We start from the raw sequence: 15,436 nt of genomic DNA on the forward strand, positions 1-15,436 counted from the left end.
CACATGGACTAAACATACGCCTATTGTTAGCCTAAACTCAACATCAACATACATATTTCTGTTCCAGTGTACACATAAGAAGTTTCTTCGGTTATTCGAGGGTTGCGTTGTGGCTAATACTAAACTTTAAGCATGATTAAAGTTTATATTAATTAGTGTGTTCAATGCTTGATGCTTGTCCTTTGTTTTTTTTTTTTTTGTTGTCTTATTTTGTGTTGTGTCATCGAGAGTTGTGCTGTTGTTTTTCTTGTGGTCGCTGTTGCGCATTTCACCTAATTACAAAATCTGCTCGTCCAGTGCCTCACTGCTGTCCCTTGGCTCCTTTTTGCCCACGGCAATTAGGTAGTCCTCCTGGTCACCGTATTCTTCGTCGGTCATGTCACTCTCCTCTGGCTCCGCCTCCGCCACCAGCTTCTCTCTATACGCCTCCACTCACGCACTCAGCTCGCCGAACTTGAGCTGGCGGCGGTTGGAGGCACTCCGATGGCTGCTACCGGTCTTGCGTCGCTTCCGCTTCGCGTCCCGCTGGAAAGCCACGTTACCGGGGTCGTCGGCCAGCTGCGGATACTTGTGTATGCTGTGGATATCGATTCCGTTCCAGCCGTCGACGTCACCGTGCTGGACGAGCTCCTCTTTCTCCTCCTCGGTCCAGTCGCCACGGCCTTGGAAGCCGGCAGCCACCAGCTGCTTCTCCAACTCCCAAGCCCGCTCCACTGCCCGCTTGTGAGCATGCTTTAGGATGCGGTGGCGCTCCTGCTCGGGATCAACGCCGTATTTGATAATGACAACGGCGTCGGGGCCATGAAGTCGCAGCTCCTTAGCGGCGCTGCCTCCGTGGTCGCTGATTTCATGTGTTGATATGTTGAACATGCCGCCAAGGCGACGCAGCTCCTCGTTGTCATCGCGCAGTTTCAGGACATTATCCTTTACGAAGTAAAATACGTCTTGGTCGTGGATGCTGAAGTGCAGGTCAAGGAAGTATGAGTTGTTGAACACGCTGCTCACTACGTCCTGCACCACGCTGTTTGATCCGTCGACCACGCTAACCAATGCCCGTCCGCCGATTCTCGAGAGGAGTACACCTTCGCCAAACACACCGCGCCGGTAGCTGACACGCGGCAGCAAGTTGCGCATCTTTGGCTCCATTTTCAGCAGCGGCTTCGGCACAAAGTCAAAGTCACTGAACTTCTCGCTTGTTTTTTCCACGATACACTCCAGGCCGGAGATGACGCCAAAGTCAGGGGCCAACGTGTTTGACTTGATGGAGGCCTGCGGCGTATACTGGGCCAGCTTGGTGTAGCGGCTGCTTTGCATGTTGTTCAAGTCGTAGCCGAATAACTGGAGCCAGGAATCCAGATCGATCATATAGTTTTGGGGTTTGTTCGGGTTGATGGGGTCGTTGTTGTGGTAGCGGTAGATAAACACATCCGTCGGGTGTGACATCTCCGTGGCGAGCGTCTCCCACAGCGGAGTCATCCATTGACCTACGTGCGGGTCGTACTGCCGCTGCTCGGTGTACACCAGCTTGGTGTGTGGGTCGATCAGTCCGCCGTGAAAGTCGATGGGCACAAAGAACTCCGGCTTAGTGTCCTTAATGATTCGGCCGAAGGGCGTTCGCTTCATTTCCTTGACAATGCTGCCATTCTGATCAAAGAAGGCTAGTGGCGAGCCGTTCTGGTCGGTGGCAACGTAGTAGCGCTGGTCCTCATGCTCCAGAGCGATTAGCATGTCGCGGTCATCGTAGAACAGCTTCATGGTGCGGCTGATCTTGGGGAAGTGAACGTGGGTCACGAGGTGAGGAGTGCGAGGATTGGCGTAGTAGTACTGCGTGGTGTTACCCTTGTTGTCATGCCACGCCACCAGGCGGCTGCGGTCGTCGTAGTAGTACCAGCTCTGGAAACGTTCCCTTTCGAACGAGTGAATCAGTTGTCCGCGGTTGTTATACCGGTACTTCTGCTCACCGCGCTTCACAACGAAGCCGCGGGCATCGTAGTTGTTGAACTCCACATCGCCTACCTTGATCACCCGGTCTCCGATGTCGTAGCCCAGGTTGAACTTCTCACCCTGGTCAACCACGCCAACAGTGTTGCCGTTCTCGTCGAACAGATACTTCCAGTTGTTGGTGCCCAGGACCTCAACAACATGGCCGTCGGCATTGTAGTTAATCTTATCAAAGGCCGTCGATCTACCGAAGGTCGTCTTTTGCGACTTGATACGGTTGCGAAGATCGTAGTCCAACTCCAGGCGGAACACATCAATGTTCTTCACGTTCATTAGCACGCTCTTAACCCGTCCATGCTGGTCGTAGTCCACAATGGCGAAGAATTGTTTGGCTGAGTCCTGTATGACTGTTCGGTTAAAAGCGTTGCGCGTGATCTTCAGGTCCTGCACGACCTCCAGTTGACCCAAGTTTTGGCTGTACTTGTACCGCGTGGTTGGTAATTCCTTATCGTCGATGGCCATCTCGATGCCGCTGAGTCGGGCGTTTCCGTCGTAGGCGTACTTGTAGTGCGCCGAGGCCAGCGAGTTCTTGGAGCCGAAGCGCAACTTCTCGTCCTTCAGGATACCGGCATGGTATTTAAACTCTCGTCGCAACTCGAAGCCCGGCTCCTGCACCTCCACAGACTTCACCAGGCTAGTTGTATCCTGGTAGGTATAGTGGGTGCTGGACAATCCTGCGAGGATGGTCTCCAGTCGTCCGGCAGTGTCATGTACGAAAGCCACCTGCAAATATTAAGAAATTTGTATTTATATTCGGCAAAGATTCCGACAACGACATGCAGAACAATATTTTGTTCTTGAAGGCTAATAGCTGACTACAAAAATCTTTAAGTCTGATTTACTTACCTTGCCAGATTGGTGCGGGTGGATCTTGGCCAAGATCTGTCCTTCGTCGTTATATAGAATCTCGAAGGGGTGTCGGTTGATTGGTGAATAGTATTGGTACTTAAAGAAGCCAAGAGAAGTTTGCAGGGAGAATGCGTGAATGTGGCCACGAGGTGTCGTCAGGCTCTGGAGTGCACCTGCATCATCGTACTGCAGGAGATAATCAGAGCGTCTAGGCGTAGTCACCTTCAGCGGTAACGAGCCAAACATGTCCTTGAATGCGTAGACCATTGTTGAGCCATCGCCGTACTTGATCTCGTTCAGACGGCCATTGCGATCGAAAGAGTAGGCTTCTTGCAGGACACCCCACTTCCAACTGACCAGACGTCCGAATCGATCGTACTCCAAGTCCACGTCGGCGTAGTCGCCGGACTGCGGTCGGAAGCTGATGGGGCGGGAAGTGCGATCGTAGGTCACGTTAAGCAGCTCCTGCTTGTCGTCTACCATAACGACCACCGACTGGGTTTCGCGGTCGTACTCCAAGGTAAGCACGTTGTCTCCGTTTACGCGCAGCTTGCGTCCAACTTCGGTTACGGGACGTGGCGGTCCCTTGTTCTGTTTTCCCGCTTGCAGCGGCTGCTGCCGGCGTACAAAGTAGCGCCACTCAAACCTGTTGGCCAAGTCACCAGCAATCTCGGTGCGTTGCTTAGCCGGCACAGGGTAGCTCTCGCCAAGGAGTGGACTTTGTTCTGCCAGAATGGTGTAAGGTGCCACCTCCATCTGGAGGTTGTGGCCCCATGGAGTGATGCTTGTGGTGGAGCCGTCCATGTCAACGGTAGTACGCGACTCGGCGGCTCCGTTGCGCACAATAACGGTGGCACCTTGGATCAGCAGAGACATCTCCTTTTGGGCGTTCTCCGAAACCTTCACCTGGGCTCCCTTCACGCTCAGGTCGAAGCTGAGCTCGATGACACGACCGGTGGGAGTCACTGCGGAAGTGAGGCGACCAAACTCATCGTAGTTGTACACGTAGGATCGTCCGGTGGAGTCCAGCTTAGTTCGCAGCAGACCGGTGGGGCCGTGATATTCGTAGGTCACATTGTAGTTGTCCGGAGTGCTCAGCTCGTGCAGCATTTTCATCCTGGTCATGCGCAGGCGGCACTTTTGACCCTTCGTGTTCTCGATGGAATTGACCTGAGAGGTGTAATCTCGAAGCAGGAACACTTTGTTGCCAGCCGCGTCTGTTACGGTGCTCAGTTTTCCGTTGGAGGTGTTTACGTTGTAGGTAAACACGTAGGTCGTCTCTCCGGTCAAGATGTTGCGTGTGGACACGTGCTGTCCGAATCGGTTGAAAATGTATATCTCCTGCATGTCAGGTGCGTAGATCTCGTACTCGCGCGAAGGACTTGCCTCTGGGATGCTCGACATAACGGATCGGATACGGTAGTTGGCCTGGTCCGCGATGTGTACATGGCTATCGGGTGTGACAGCCAGGGCGGCGATCGTATTGAACTTGGCACTGGTGGCCAGGTAGTGTTCCGCCTCGAAGCAGTCGCATCCCCGCTCCAGGCAATTGCACTTGGATTCGGCACCAGCAAACGGAGCGATCCTTCCGTCCGTGCCGATCACGCGCACCCGGTTTATTCGTTGCGAGTCGCTTTCTGCCACGTAAAGCTCACCGAGTGGACCGAACGCGATAGACTGCGGCATCACCAGGGTGGCGTGGGTTGCCAGATCCGTATCGTAGGCAGTGGAGGCTGTGGCGCAATGTAGAGGCCGGCCGGAGATGACGCGCACACGACCGTCTGGTGTCATGCGCAGGATCATGTGGTCGTCGATTATGTGCAACGTGTTGTCCATCGGGGAGACTGCCAGCTCAGTGGGCCAGCGAAGATGCATCTCCTCCAGCTTCAGGGTTCCCTCGCAGGGAATTGGTTTCCAGTGGGACTTGTGCATGTGGTTGCCGATCAGAGTGCTTACAATTCCATCCCGGTCCACCATACGGATATTAGTTCCGTCTGCAAAGTACAAGATGTTGTCGCTCGAAATCGCAATGCCTTTCGGATAAGCCAATTTGGCATCCTTGGCCAGTGCCCCATCGCCGCAGTGCGCTTCGTCACCAGGAAGACAGCGCTCCCCGGAGCCCACAACCGCTTCCCAGTTCAGTTCCGGTTGCGAGTAGTCGTTGGTGTCGCGTACCCGAATGATTTGGTGTGATTCTGGATCCGAAACATAAAGAGTTCCGTCGAGCGGGCTGAGGGCCATGTGGTAGCGGTACGAGACGCGAGTCGCATTCAGCTTGACCACAGTGCGGATGCTGCCGTCGGTCATGATGCGGCGGATGTAATTGAAATCACCGACGAAAAGGCTGCCGTCAGGAGCGGCGGCCAGGGCGACGGGTGCCAGTAGTCGCTGCTTTGTCGCCAGACCGTCGCAGTCGGGACACTCCAGAGGCCGCTGGTGGCCATCTCCCATTGTGGTCAGGATGATTCGCGGCTTATTGCGCAGATATATGTTTGAGCCGTCGCCCTTTTGCAGGATTCCCTCGTGGAAGTTGTAGCGGTGATGGATGTCCAGGTTCCACCCACCCACTTCCGAGATGGACATGTCGTGACCGCTTAGCTTAGTTGTTTGGATGTCCCACACAATGTCAGTACAGTCGGTGTACTGGTATCCAACCTTCACCACGGCCGTGGTTACACCGTAGACTCGTTGCCGGTAGATATTGAGTCGGTTCCAGGCGTACGTGAACTTGATGCCCGGATCTGCTTCGAATATTCGTTCAAACAGTATTCCCTCGATTGTTATGCGGAGATGGATTAGATGTAGCGATGTCGGAATCACATCCGGAGTTAACTGCAGCTTAATAGTGGACAGGTAGCCGGCAGCACGCGATGAGTGGTAAACCAGGTTGAGGCCTGTACCCGGGATCTGCAACGACTCCTGAATCACCTGAGATTCAGCCAGAATGGCGCTGCGATCGGGACAGGCTCCCTGGAATCCGTGCTTCCACGAAGCCAGCACCACGGGCTTCATCAGGTCGTAGTCGTGTGCAAAGCACGTGTGTGTCGTAGTTACGGCCAATCCCTTTTCCTCGGACATACTCATGACGACCAAGTCAATGATGACCACTTCGTTCCATGGAACTTGCACGATGCGCGACTGCGGTCGGAAAGGTGCGCGTCCGAACTGCAGCGTCACGGCTCCACCACCGTTAACCATTAGGTCGAACCATCCATCGTCTCGGGTCAGGGTGAAGCCCTCCAGGAGCGTGGTGGTGGACACTCGCACACCCACCAGGCCCATGCCCAGAGATGTAACAACGCGGCCTCTGATCACCGCTGATCGACTGTTAAAAGGACAGAGAACATGTATTAGTCGGGTCTAGCAGGGATTGGGGCTTCTAGTTTATGTCTAGATATAGATTAGCTAGGCTAGCAAGCAGTCAAACTGAGGATTTGTAACTACTTGAGCAATAAATAAGTACAAATAATAAGAATTCACACGCACAGAACATAATACTCGTTTGAACACATAAAGGTATTACAAGTTGAACAATATATAGTATGTTATTTATGGCTCGTGTTTGTGACCTAGCATTGACCTAAGTACGAGTAGGAGAATGAGTTTTCCATAGCTTAGATTTATTACGTGGTAAACTAAAAACCCAATGTGTATTGGCCTGGTTGTCTGGATAATAAGTTTGGGCAATTAACTTAAAATAAACTACCAACTGAGCTTTAAAGAAACAAGGATATCTACACTATGAACGAAATGATAATGACAATGGTAACTGAAATTGTAACGGTAATGGTAATGATAATGGTAAAGTTTTCGAAATAAATTGCGAATGGAGCCAAGTTAACGAGACTTAAAGTATACAAAAGTGTACCAAACAACCATTGAGAATCATTAGTAGTATAGTAGAGTAGTAGTTTTAGTAGTATTTTAGTACCGCTTTTCGCTTGCTTACCTTGCATTGAAATAATTCCAAAAAATGCTGTTAGTATATGATTTGTTTTCGTTATCGCGCAACAAAGAGTATGGGCAACAATATCGAGTACCGAGTAACAAGAGCGTTTAGCATTCGTTGTTAATGCAAAGCATTCGGAATTTTTGGACGCGTAGGTGGGTATTATGGTAGTGAGTATGTGCGTAGTTAGTAGTGAGTGGTAGTATCGAGTAGAACAGGAGTAATTTAGTAGTAGGTGGCATGTATTATTTAAAACACGGTTTAGGGAGCGCGTGTGGAGAAGAAAAGAGAGCAGAGAGAAAATAATTGAATTAGCATGGTTGTCTATGGTCTAGTTAGCTAGAATGGGTGTGTTGATATTTGGCGCCCCACCAGATCGTTTGGGGACCCTAAATCTCAGCTCCGTTTCGATCACACCGAAATCGCGACGTCTGGACAACTTAAGTGTAACTAATCTGAATACCTAGGGTGCTTAACCTATTTCTTAAATCAAATGCACTTAGCAGCTAACTTAGACTGTTTCTGTCTGGGTTCGATTTAACAAAGGACATATAGGGTTTTATTTACAAGATTTTAATGGGATATTTGGTATGTGGTGTGTTTGGATATGTTTTTATTTGAGGGATTTTTTTTAGACGAGGGCACGAAAATGAAAAGTAAATATTTAAACATAGAAAATTATTAATTATGCAAACTATTTGATTATTATTTTTTCGGTAGTATATGTTTAGTTACAGTAGTATAACCAACTAGACTCTCAATATTTTACAGTAGACGATTTAAGCTTGTCCGCCAATTTTGGAAAATTTACACAGCCACAGCGGCCTTGATTTCGAATGGTAACTAAAAACTGTCCAGGGCAAACTGGCTACCACGAATCACCTACCTTTCGTTAAAGGTTTCCAGTTTGGCGTAGTTTTGCAGGCTGCTCTCGTCGATGAGGAACTTCATCCGCTCAAAGAAGGAGGCCGTAATAGCTGGCGGCTGCTTTCTGAGCAGCACATCAATGGGCTTCGGAGCTGAAACACATAGTTGGGAGGTCTTGCATACGTGGCTGGCACAGCACTCGGGATCCTCGCAATCAACCAAGCCATCTAGGATTGAGAATCGGTATTAGAGAGTTCGCTTATCAACTCGCCGAATCTGCTACTCACCCTTGTCGTTGTCCTTGCTGTCGCCACAGTTCAACTCCAGTGCAATCCCGCAGTCCGGCCCGTCCCAGCCCTCGTAGCAGCGGCACTCCCATTGACCCTCGCCGCTTACACGGCACTGGCCATGCCCGGCGCAGCTATTGGGACAGCCCTCAATGGTGCAGTGCTTTCCATTCCATCCAGTAACGCACAGACAAGTACCATTCTTGCACTGGCCATGCTCGTTACAGCGGACGTCGCACAACCGGGTGTTGCAATACTCGCCGCCCCACTCCGGGTCGCATGCACAAGCGTCACCTTCACAACGTCCGTGCTGACCGCAGTCCAAGTCGCACAGCTCCTTGGAACAGTCGTCCCCACTCCACTTTGCCTCGCAGGTACAGGTCTGTGTGTCCAGGTCGAAGGTGCCGTGTCCGGAACAATCGGGGAGGCACTGCAGCGCATCCTGGTCCATGGTTGCGCAGTCAGGTCCCTTCCAGCCCTTCTTGCAGATGCAAGTGCCATCGGCGCAGAATCCGTGGCCTGAGCAGTTCGGATGTGGGCAGTCCACTGGGAAAAAAAGCGAAAGAGTGTTAGAAAGAGTCGGGATGGGACAGAGCAAGCTGGATTTGGAAAAAGGATCCTATATCCTGGCGCTACCTTCTTCGCAGAATTTGCCCTTGTAGCCGCGCATGCATTGGCATTTTCCACTGACACAGTGGCCGTGCCCACTGCAGTCGGCCACCTCGCACTCGTCGTGACGCAGGGAGCACTCCTTGCCCTTCCAACCCGGGTTACAGATGCACTCCCCGTTGGTGTACTCGCCATGTTGGGAGCACAGTACGGGGCACACGCTCTCGCTGCAGTCGTCGCCCCCGAAGCCGGGGTTGCACTGGCAGTGTCCCAGCAGGCACTGACCGTTGCCGGAGCAGCCGTTGGGACAGTTTTGGGTCATGTCCTCGGCTACGGCCGCGTAGAAGGTCAGTTCCTGCACGTCCCCGTCGTCGTTGTAGAGCGAGACGAACCAGTGCCCCGGCTCCATATAGCGTGTCACCTCCCGCGTTATCGACAGCTGCTCAATATTAGGCCAAGCGAGCGATCGGGCGAGTGATTGGTGCAGTGGGTGATGAATAAAACGGTGGTGCATGAAAAAATGACTTGAGTTAGTAACGATCAGGAAAGGGCCACTTGGATGCAGGCTACTTACGTGAGCGGCCCGGGCCGTTCGTGTGCTGGCACTAAATCCGCTGAGCACTTCCTTAAAGTGGTACTGCGTGTGGGTGGGCAGGGCGTTCCGTCGGCCGTATACACCGATGGAGGCGCCCCTCGGAATCGTGTAGTCGAACTTAACGTAGGCAGGTTCCGACTGGTAAAACTGCATGTTCCAGTAGCTGTACGGCTGGATCTCCTTGGTCAGCTTCTGGCCGAGAGTAATCTGGCCAAAGGTGGTGCCGTCCGGTGGGAAACTGCGTGCAGGGAATGTTCGGGCTCCTGATTCGACAGCGGCAGCAAAGCGATGGCAATGTTTTCGGGAGTGCAATGAGGGGATGATAGAGATACAAAGAGGATTAGATTCTGGTTAGTCATTGATAATGTTTATTGTGATTCGCTAGTGCTACACGATTTTATACAGGACTTAGTCTATCCTAGTCGCGAGTCCCCCCAATGGAGTTTTCCCTGCTGGGTTAGTAAATGGAAACACGAATAATATACAGAATCAAGCCAGGCTGCTGCTGGATGCTGATGTGATGCCAATACAATATTTGATGCTTTGGGATAATTTGTACAGATGAGGACTTATGAGAAATTAACTGGTTTAGTTACATAGACTAGGAGTTAACGGGCTGTACAGCGCTTAGTAGGGTTATTCAATCGCTGGTTAGAAAAGCGGAGGTTAGCAACAAATGCATTGTGCACAATTCACCTTCCAGTATCAGTACTGGCATCACATCAGGGCATGCAAACGGTACACCACCAGCACCAACAGTGGGTTCAGTATAAGCGGCAATGTGGTTATCGATCTCAGTGCTAGGGAGGTTAGTAGCGGTGCTTGAAGAAGCTGTTAGCTCCTCATCTCTAACCCCGTCATCTTCATCCTTCTCCTCGCTATGGAAGGGGTTAATAGGTGCCGAGATCGTGCTCGTCGAAACAGTGTGAGCTGGTGGGGCAGAGTCGATGTCAACGGTGTCATCCAGATATATGGGCGCCGGAGGCGGTAGGCAACTGCACGGGCAGTCAGGCATGCGCGGTGGTGGCTCCGGAACACAACTGTCTGCCTGGGCATTCGGTTTCTCATGCGTCAGGACCTCCTTGATGAAGTGGGGTCCTCCGCCCGTGGGCACTTCCACGTGCAAGGTGTAAACTGAGTCACTGCCCTCGTCTGTGGCTATAGTCAGGTTGAGGAATATGCGTTTGCCCGGCAGATCAACTCGCTCACTCACATACGGTTTAAGGGGCTCTCGTTGGGGTGGTTTTTCGTCGTCACCCTGCTGATGGTCTTTCAGTACCTCGTTTTGACTTCTATCTACATGCTGAGATGGTTGATTCTTTGATGGCATATTTTCCTTATCTGCCGTCTTGTAAATCTCCTCCTCATGGGAGATCGGCAATCCATCTAGTTTGACTATATCGATATCCTCATAGTGCGAAGCATCGTTCATCATCAGATCCGATTCAGATTGATGTGTTGGTAGTGAAGCTTTTCCATTTTGCTGACTATCCTTACCTTGATACCAAAAAGTGGATAAGTAATAGGCACAAGTGGAATAGAATTGGGAATTAGGCTCAAGAAACATTATAATTATGCTTTCATTTAGGCCTATGCGTGGATGGCAGAATATTTAAAAATATATATACAAATAGAAATTTAATTTATTAAGTCATTATCAATAAAAGTCCCTAGGGTGAAAGCATTAATTCTACGTTTCTTGAGCCTGAACTCAATCGCAACTCTATACCACTGGCGGGGCTCGACTTCCAGTCGATGCCGGCTTGATTTATACCTTGTGGGGGTGTGCCCGGCGAGGTCGCCTCCTTGCTGTCTACCTCATAGTTGTCAGCTAAATCACGCTCATTATTGATATCATCAGTGGCAGGTTTCTCCGTCTGCAAGCCCCCAGCATCGGTCCCTTTGATTTGAAAATCATGTTCAATGGCAGGCTGGTGCGAGACGGCGGCGAAAGAGCTTTGAGCTGGCTCGGGTGGGGGGGTGTTGATTTCAACAATGTCATCGGTGTCACTCCTTACAGTCGTCTCCGGCGTTGGGCCTGAGCTGCTGTTGTCACTTTGATTATCGTCATCAATAACAGCAGGCAATGTGCTGGTCTCCGACTCCGTCGTCAGCTCCGTTGCCATCCCGATCGCTTCGTGGCGCTCCAGCTTCTGCTCATCATCCACCTCCTCCTCCTCCTCCTCGTGCTTAATGTGCTCCGCTTCCACCGTTCCGTGGTCATATTTCCTCCTCTTGTTGACCAGTGTTTTAGCAGCGCTGCGTAAATTGCTGTTTAATGATTTGCCAAATTGTTGCCCCGTCTTGGTTCTACGGATGGGCGAAGGGGTGGTCTCCGGCTCAACTTCGTCTTCATAGACATAGTCGTAGCTGTTGTCCGTGGTGTCCTCGCTCCTTTGGGTACCGTATACTCCATCCATTTGGGGAAAAGTTTTATTGGTACTGCCTTGAACGTCTGTCGGGCTTTTGGCTGGGGTAGTTGCCAAATACTTTTCAGCCGCCTGCTGGTTGAGGCTTTCGCTTGTAATTAAGTCACTGAAAGTTCCATCTGTAGCCACATCATCTTCGTCCTGCTCCTCGATTAAGCTTCGGCGATGTCGTCGTCTTCTTTCTCCTGCCCCACGGACTGACAGCCGCGTTGACATCGCTCTTCCTACAGGTAAACAAAGCGAACGAATCGAATGGAATCGAAACTTGGTGCTTTAGGAGAGCCCTTGTGGTTGGAACGCTCCTTTGAAAGCCACCCCTAGTCACTTGGCTTTTTAAATTAAGCGTTAAATGGGTTTTTAATTCAATCCTAGCAGTCTAGCTCTTAGTCGGTTAAAGAGGTCCTAGGTTACAGGCTGAAGAGCGCTCGGAAAAGAGAAGGCCGAACTGTGTGACACTAAAAACTTTCGACTGTCTTATTCTAGCTGCTGCCTTCTCAGCTGCCTTGCTGTCAATTCAAAAAAGTAATTAATGCAATATTTTAGCCCGACAAATCCCAAAGAACGCGCTCAAGTTGAACTTTAATTGAAAGAAATGGGAAGGCGTTTCGAGGAATAATGAAAACGGCATTCGCATAATCCCCATTCGGCGTAGGCGTCTGTCTGTCTGTCAGGCGCAAACTTCGGTCTAAAAAATCCTACAAAAACAATAAACTTTTGTCTCCGCCGGAGGGCGCTAAGCGCTAAATACTCCGACGTCTTGGCTTTCTCTCAATCGTTCTCTCTCAGCTTCCCTCTTGGTAGCTGGCTGGCAAAACTTGCGAAAACTCATTTAAAAATAATTAAAAGTTGTGCATAATTACCTCCATTATTGGCATTCGCCAGGGACGAGGACAGCGAAGGCGTTAGCGAGGATTGGGAGGAAGACGTGGCCGCCGAGGACGTGGCCTCCGCGGAGGCCGACGTCGACTGCAGTCCTTGGGCGGTGCCGCTGTTCGAGGTGGCCGTCGTCACAGTGGCCGCCGAAGATCCACCGCCGGATCCCACGCCTGCGGCTCCGAGTCCCGATTGTCCCTGGGCCAGTCCGATTCCTTGTCCGTTCTTCGCTCGCACCGATGAGTTGTGCAGCTTGGAGAGGTCAGTGTTCGTGCTCTTGGCAGCCGTGACCTCAGAGGCCTCGTTGCCGACTAGAACGGAGCAGGGTGGCGACTGGTTCCATTTTATAACGCCGGTGGTGGTCAGCAGGATTAGCATGACCACGAAGGCGAAGAGCACCGAGATGGATCCTATACCGAACCACGGCGAGGAGCAGCGCGCGACCAGGTCCTTGCGGAAGTTCATCGGCGCCGAGTAGTGGTGTGCGGGCAGTCCGTTCATGACGCTGCGCGGCGGCAGCACAGGACCCATGCAGCCCTGCGTGCTCCGCTCGTAGCCCTTCAGCGTATCCTTTGTGGGTGTGGAGCAGGCCGAGCCGCTCTTGAAGTCGATGGGTGATCCCTTGTTGATGTCTGCAACGGAATGGGATTGGTGAAAACGAGTTAGTAATCAATTCGGGCATTTGAGCGTGCGATTTTCCATTTAAAAGCGCTTCGAACGTGGAATGGTCACCCACCTCCGCTTCCGGGGGGTGTGGTGGAGAGTCGGGGATGTGGGAGAGCTGGGTCGGTGCAGACCATCCGCACACTATTGTACTTTGCTTATCGCCATTTGGCGCAAATTTCATTTGTATAAAAGGATTTGCACAAGGATAACAAACTGACATTCAACATAACCTCAAACAAACGAGACGACAGACGGAACAAAGCTGAAAAAAGGACGAGGCGAAATGAAACGGACGAACAGCGAATGAATGGATGAAGTAAGCAGCGCAAATGACCAGCGACAATGACGTTGGCAAAACAGGAGCTGGCGGTAGAAATGGTAAAAAAGTGAGGAGAAAAGTGAGGTTTTCCCGGCAGCCTGGTGATGTGGATCCAGAGGTGGCCAGGGATGGGCTCTGGCGGAATGAAGTGAAGTGAAAAAAGGCAACGCCGCAGGGCGGCCAGTGCGGTGGTGACAGAGGAAGGACCAAAGGACAGCGTAAGTTGAAATCATTTGTTGATGCCATGATGATAATTCGATTATGTGACATGGAGCGGTGGTAACACGGTAGCCGTTTTGAACGTGGTTGATGCTCAACCCCCCACCCCAACTAGGTGACGCCATTTTAGGGCGGCCTTTGTCCAACTGAGACTCAGCCGGTCATCTTCTGGCCCGCTGACTTTCACGCAAGGCTTAGGCGGTCTTTTTTCCAGGTTATGCATGCGGCTATCATTGGCAGACTCCGTGCCACATTCACACATTCACCGGCGACATGTGGCTTAAATGCGAGCGGGTGACAAACGCTCGCTTTCACCAAAAATCGTAATTTCTGGCAAAACGAGCCACGGCAGTCGGGAATCCGCAAGCCCACAAGAGCATAGTTTGTGCTAACCCACAACGATTTGCCCAGCCCAGCGCAACCCCCTCTCGTCTCTACTCGTGGCTCTACTTTTGACCCTGTCCCTTCGTGTGTGCCCAATGATAGCGTGAATAATGTCTGCGTCATTTTTTTTGCACATATACACACATTTGTGGAAATGTGCGGATGAGTATTAAAGATGCCCACTAAGCGTATACGGAATGTTAGATTTATTTAATGTCAAGATCCCGCCATATGTGAGCGGGAAAGTGGGGCGGCGGACGGCTGGGAGATGCATAAATGCCCAGGGAGGAGGAAGGAGGGAGGAGGGAGGAGATCCCCAATCCAGTCGCAAAGGTTAAGCCGAGAGTTCTGGGCGAGCCCCAGAGTTGGCTGCCTCGTTAAGGGGGCGTGGCAGGGCGGGCAGTTTTTATGACCGAAACGTGTGGCGAAAGGGATGGCAGCAGTGGCAGTAGTATTTGTGTGTGAATAATTAACGAACGCATAATAGCAGTTAGCAGTAGGAGCCGGGCCAATGACTGATATAAATTCACACAAGTTAATGGGCGCTGGATGCTTTTAAAAAAAGGAGGTGCTCCTGCTTCCTGCTCCGGAAGCGTTTGGAGGGTGATGCGATGAAAGTGCTGCGGGGTCATTAAACGTAATGGCAGACACGACAAAGTATGCCACGATAAATGGCATCCACCGCCCACACGGGGTCAATTTATCGGCCGAATAGATCACAAATATGTCTGCTTTGGCTCGTTTCTGCCCCGCAAACGACCCAATCACTTCTGCCAGATCTCTCACCCCAGATCCTCTCGAACTTTCAGCCTGATTGCAGCATTCGAGTGAGCTGAATGAGCTCTTCGTCGTGATTGGCTCTAACCCCTTGGAACTTCGAAGTGGTCGGGCTTGTAAACTGCAACTCCTTCTCGGCCAGCTAGCTACACACTTTAATGGGCTGGGACATAAAATTTCGGTTTATTAATTTCATTCCATTTTATTGCATTGACATTTTATGCAAAATGGGGATTAAGCCTGCGGTCGTTTTATGAACCCGAGAGTAAATCGCTTAAATTAAAATAGCACAGCCGCCAGCGAGCGTGGTGGTGAGATTGGCGATATTTTAGCAGCCCAGTTACATCGAGGACAATAAAAATATAAATAGTGTGGCTAGCGCAGCTGGCAGTAATGGCGATGGCATATAATGTGTTGTGTGTTTCGTTTCTGTTGGTGTCAACCCCTCCAGGCCACAAAAGTACGGCAACAAGCTGGCGCCACCACCCCCGGGAGTGCAACAGAAATGTGATTTATGCTGCGTGCAATTTAACATTTTTAATAATATTAAAATTACAAATTTATACACATCCCATCGCACTTGTGTGCGCGCTCCAAGGTGTCGCAGACCAA

General features: G+C 51.1%; 1 protein-coding gene across 6 annotated transcripts in view; it reads right to left on the bottom strand.

Moving 5' to 3' along the window:
• Positions 1-156: 156 nt before the first annotated feature.
• The window catches only part of LOC6739109 (teneurin-m), a 120,692-nt gene continuing 105,412 nt past the window's right edge, over positions 157-15,436 (bottom strand). For 2 of the 6 annotated variants that reach the window (XM_039293143.2, XM_039293141.2), the window contains 10 exons: positions 12,447-13,091; positions 10,932-11,810; positions 9,854-10,654; positions 9,137-9,420; positions 8,590-9,001; positions 7,954-8,499; positions 7,686-7,893; positions 6,800-6,826; positions 2,848-6,175; positions 157-2,724 (listed from right to left, as the gene is read on the bottom strand). In XM_039293143.2, coding sequence (XP_039149077.1) covers positions 433-2,724; positions 2,848-6,175; positions 6,800-6,826; positions 7,686-7,893; positions 7,954-8,499; positions 8,590-9,001; positions 9,137-9,420; positions 9,854-10,654; positions 10,932-11,810; positions 12,447-13,091 — 9,422 coding nt within the window. In that variant the 3' untranslated portion in view covers positions 157-432. The remainder of the gene's footprint in view (positions 2,725-2,847; positions 6,176-6,799; positions 6,827-7,685; positions 7,894-7,953; positions 8,500-8,589; positions 9,002-9,136; positions 9,421-9,853; positions 10,655-10,931; positions 11,811-12,446; positions 13,092-15,436) is intronic. The other 4 variants (XM_039293146.2, XM_039293145.2, XM_039293142.2 and 1 more) reach the window with 3 other exon arrangements.

This window comes from Drosophila simulans, chromosome 3L (genome assembly GCF_016746395.2).
Source record: "Drosophila simulans strain w501 chromosome 3L, Prin_Dsim_3.1, whole genome shotgun sequence".
NCBI classification, from domain to species: domain Eukaryota; kingdom Metazoa; phylum Arthropoda; class Insecta; order Diptera; family Drosophilidae; genus Drosophila; species Drosophila simulans.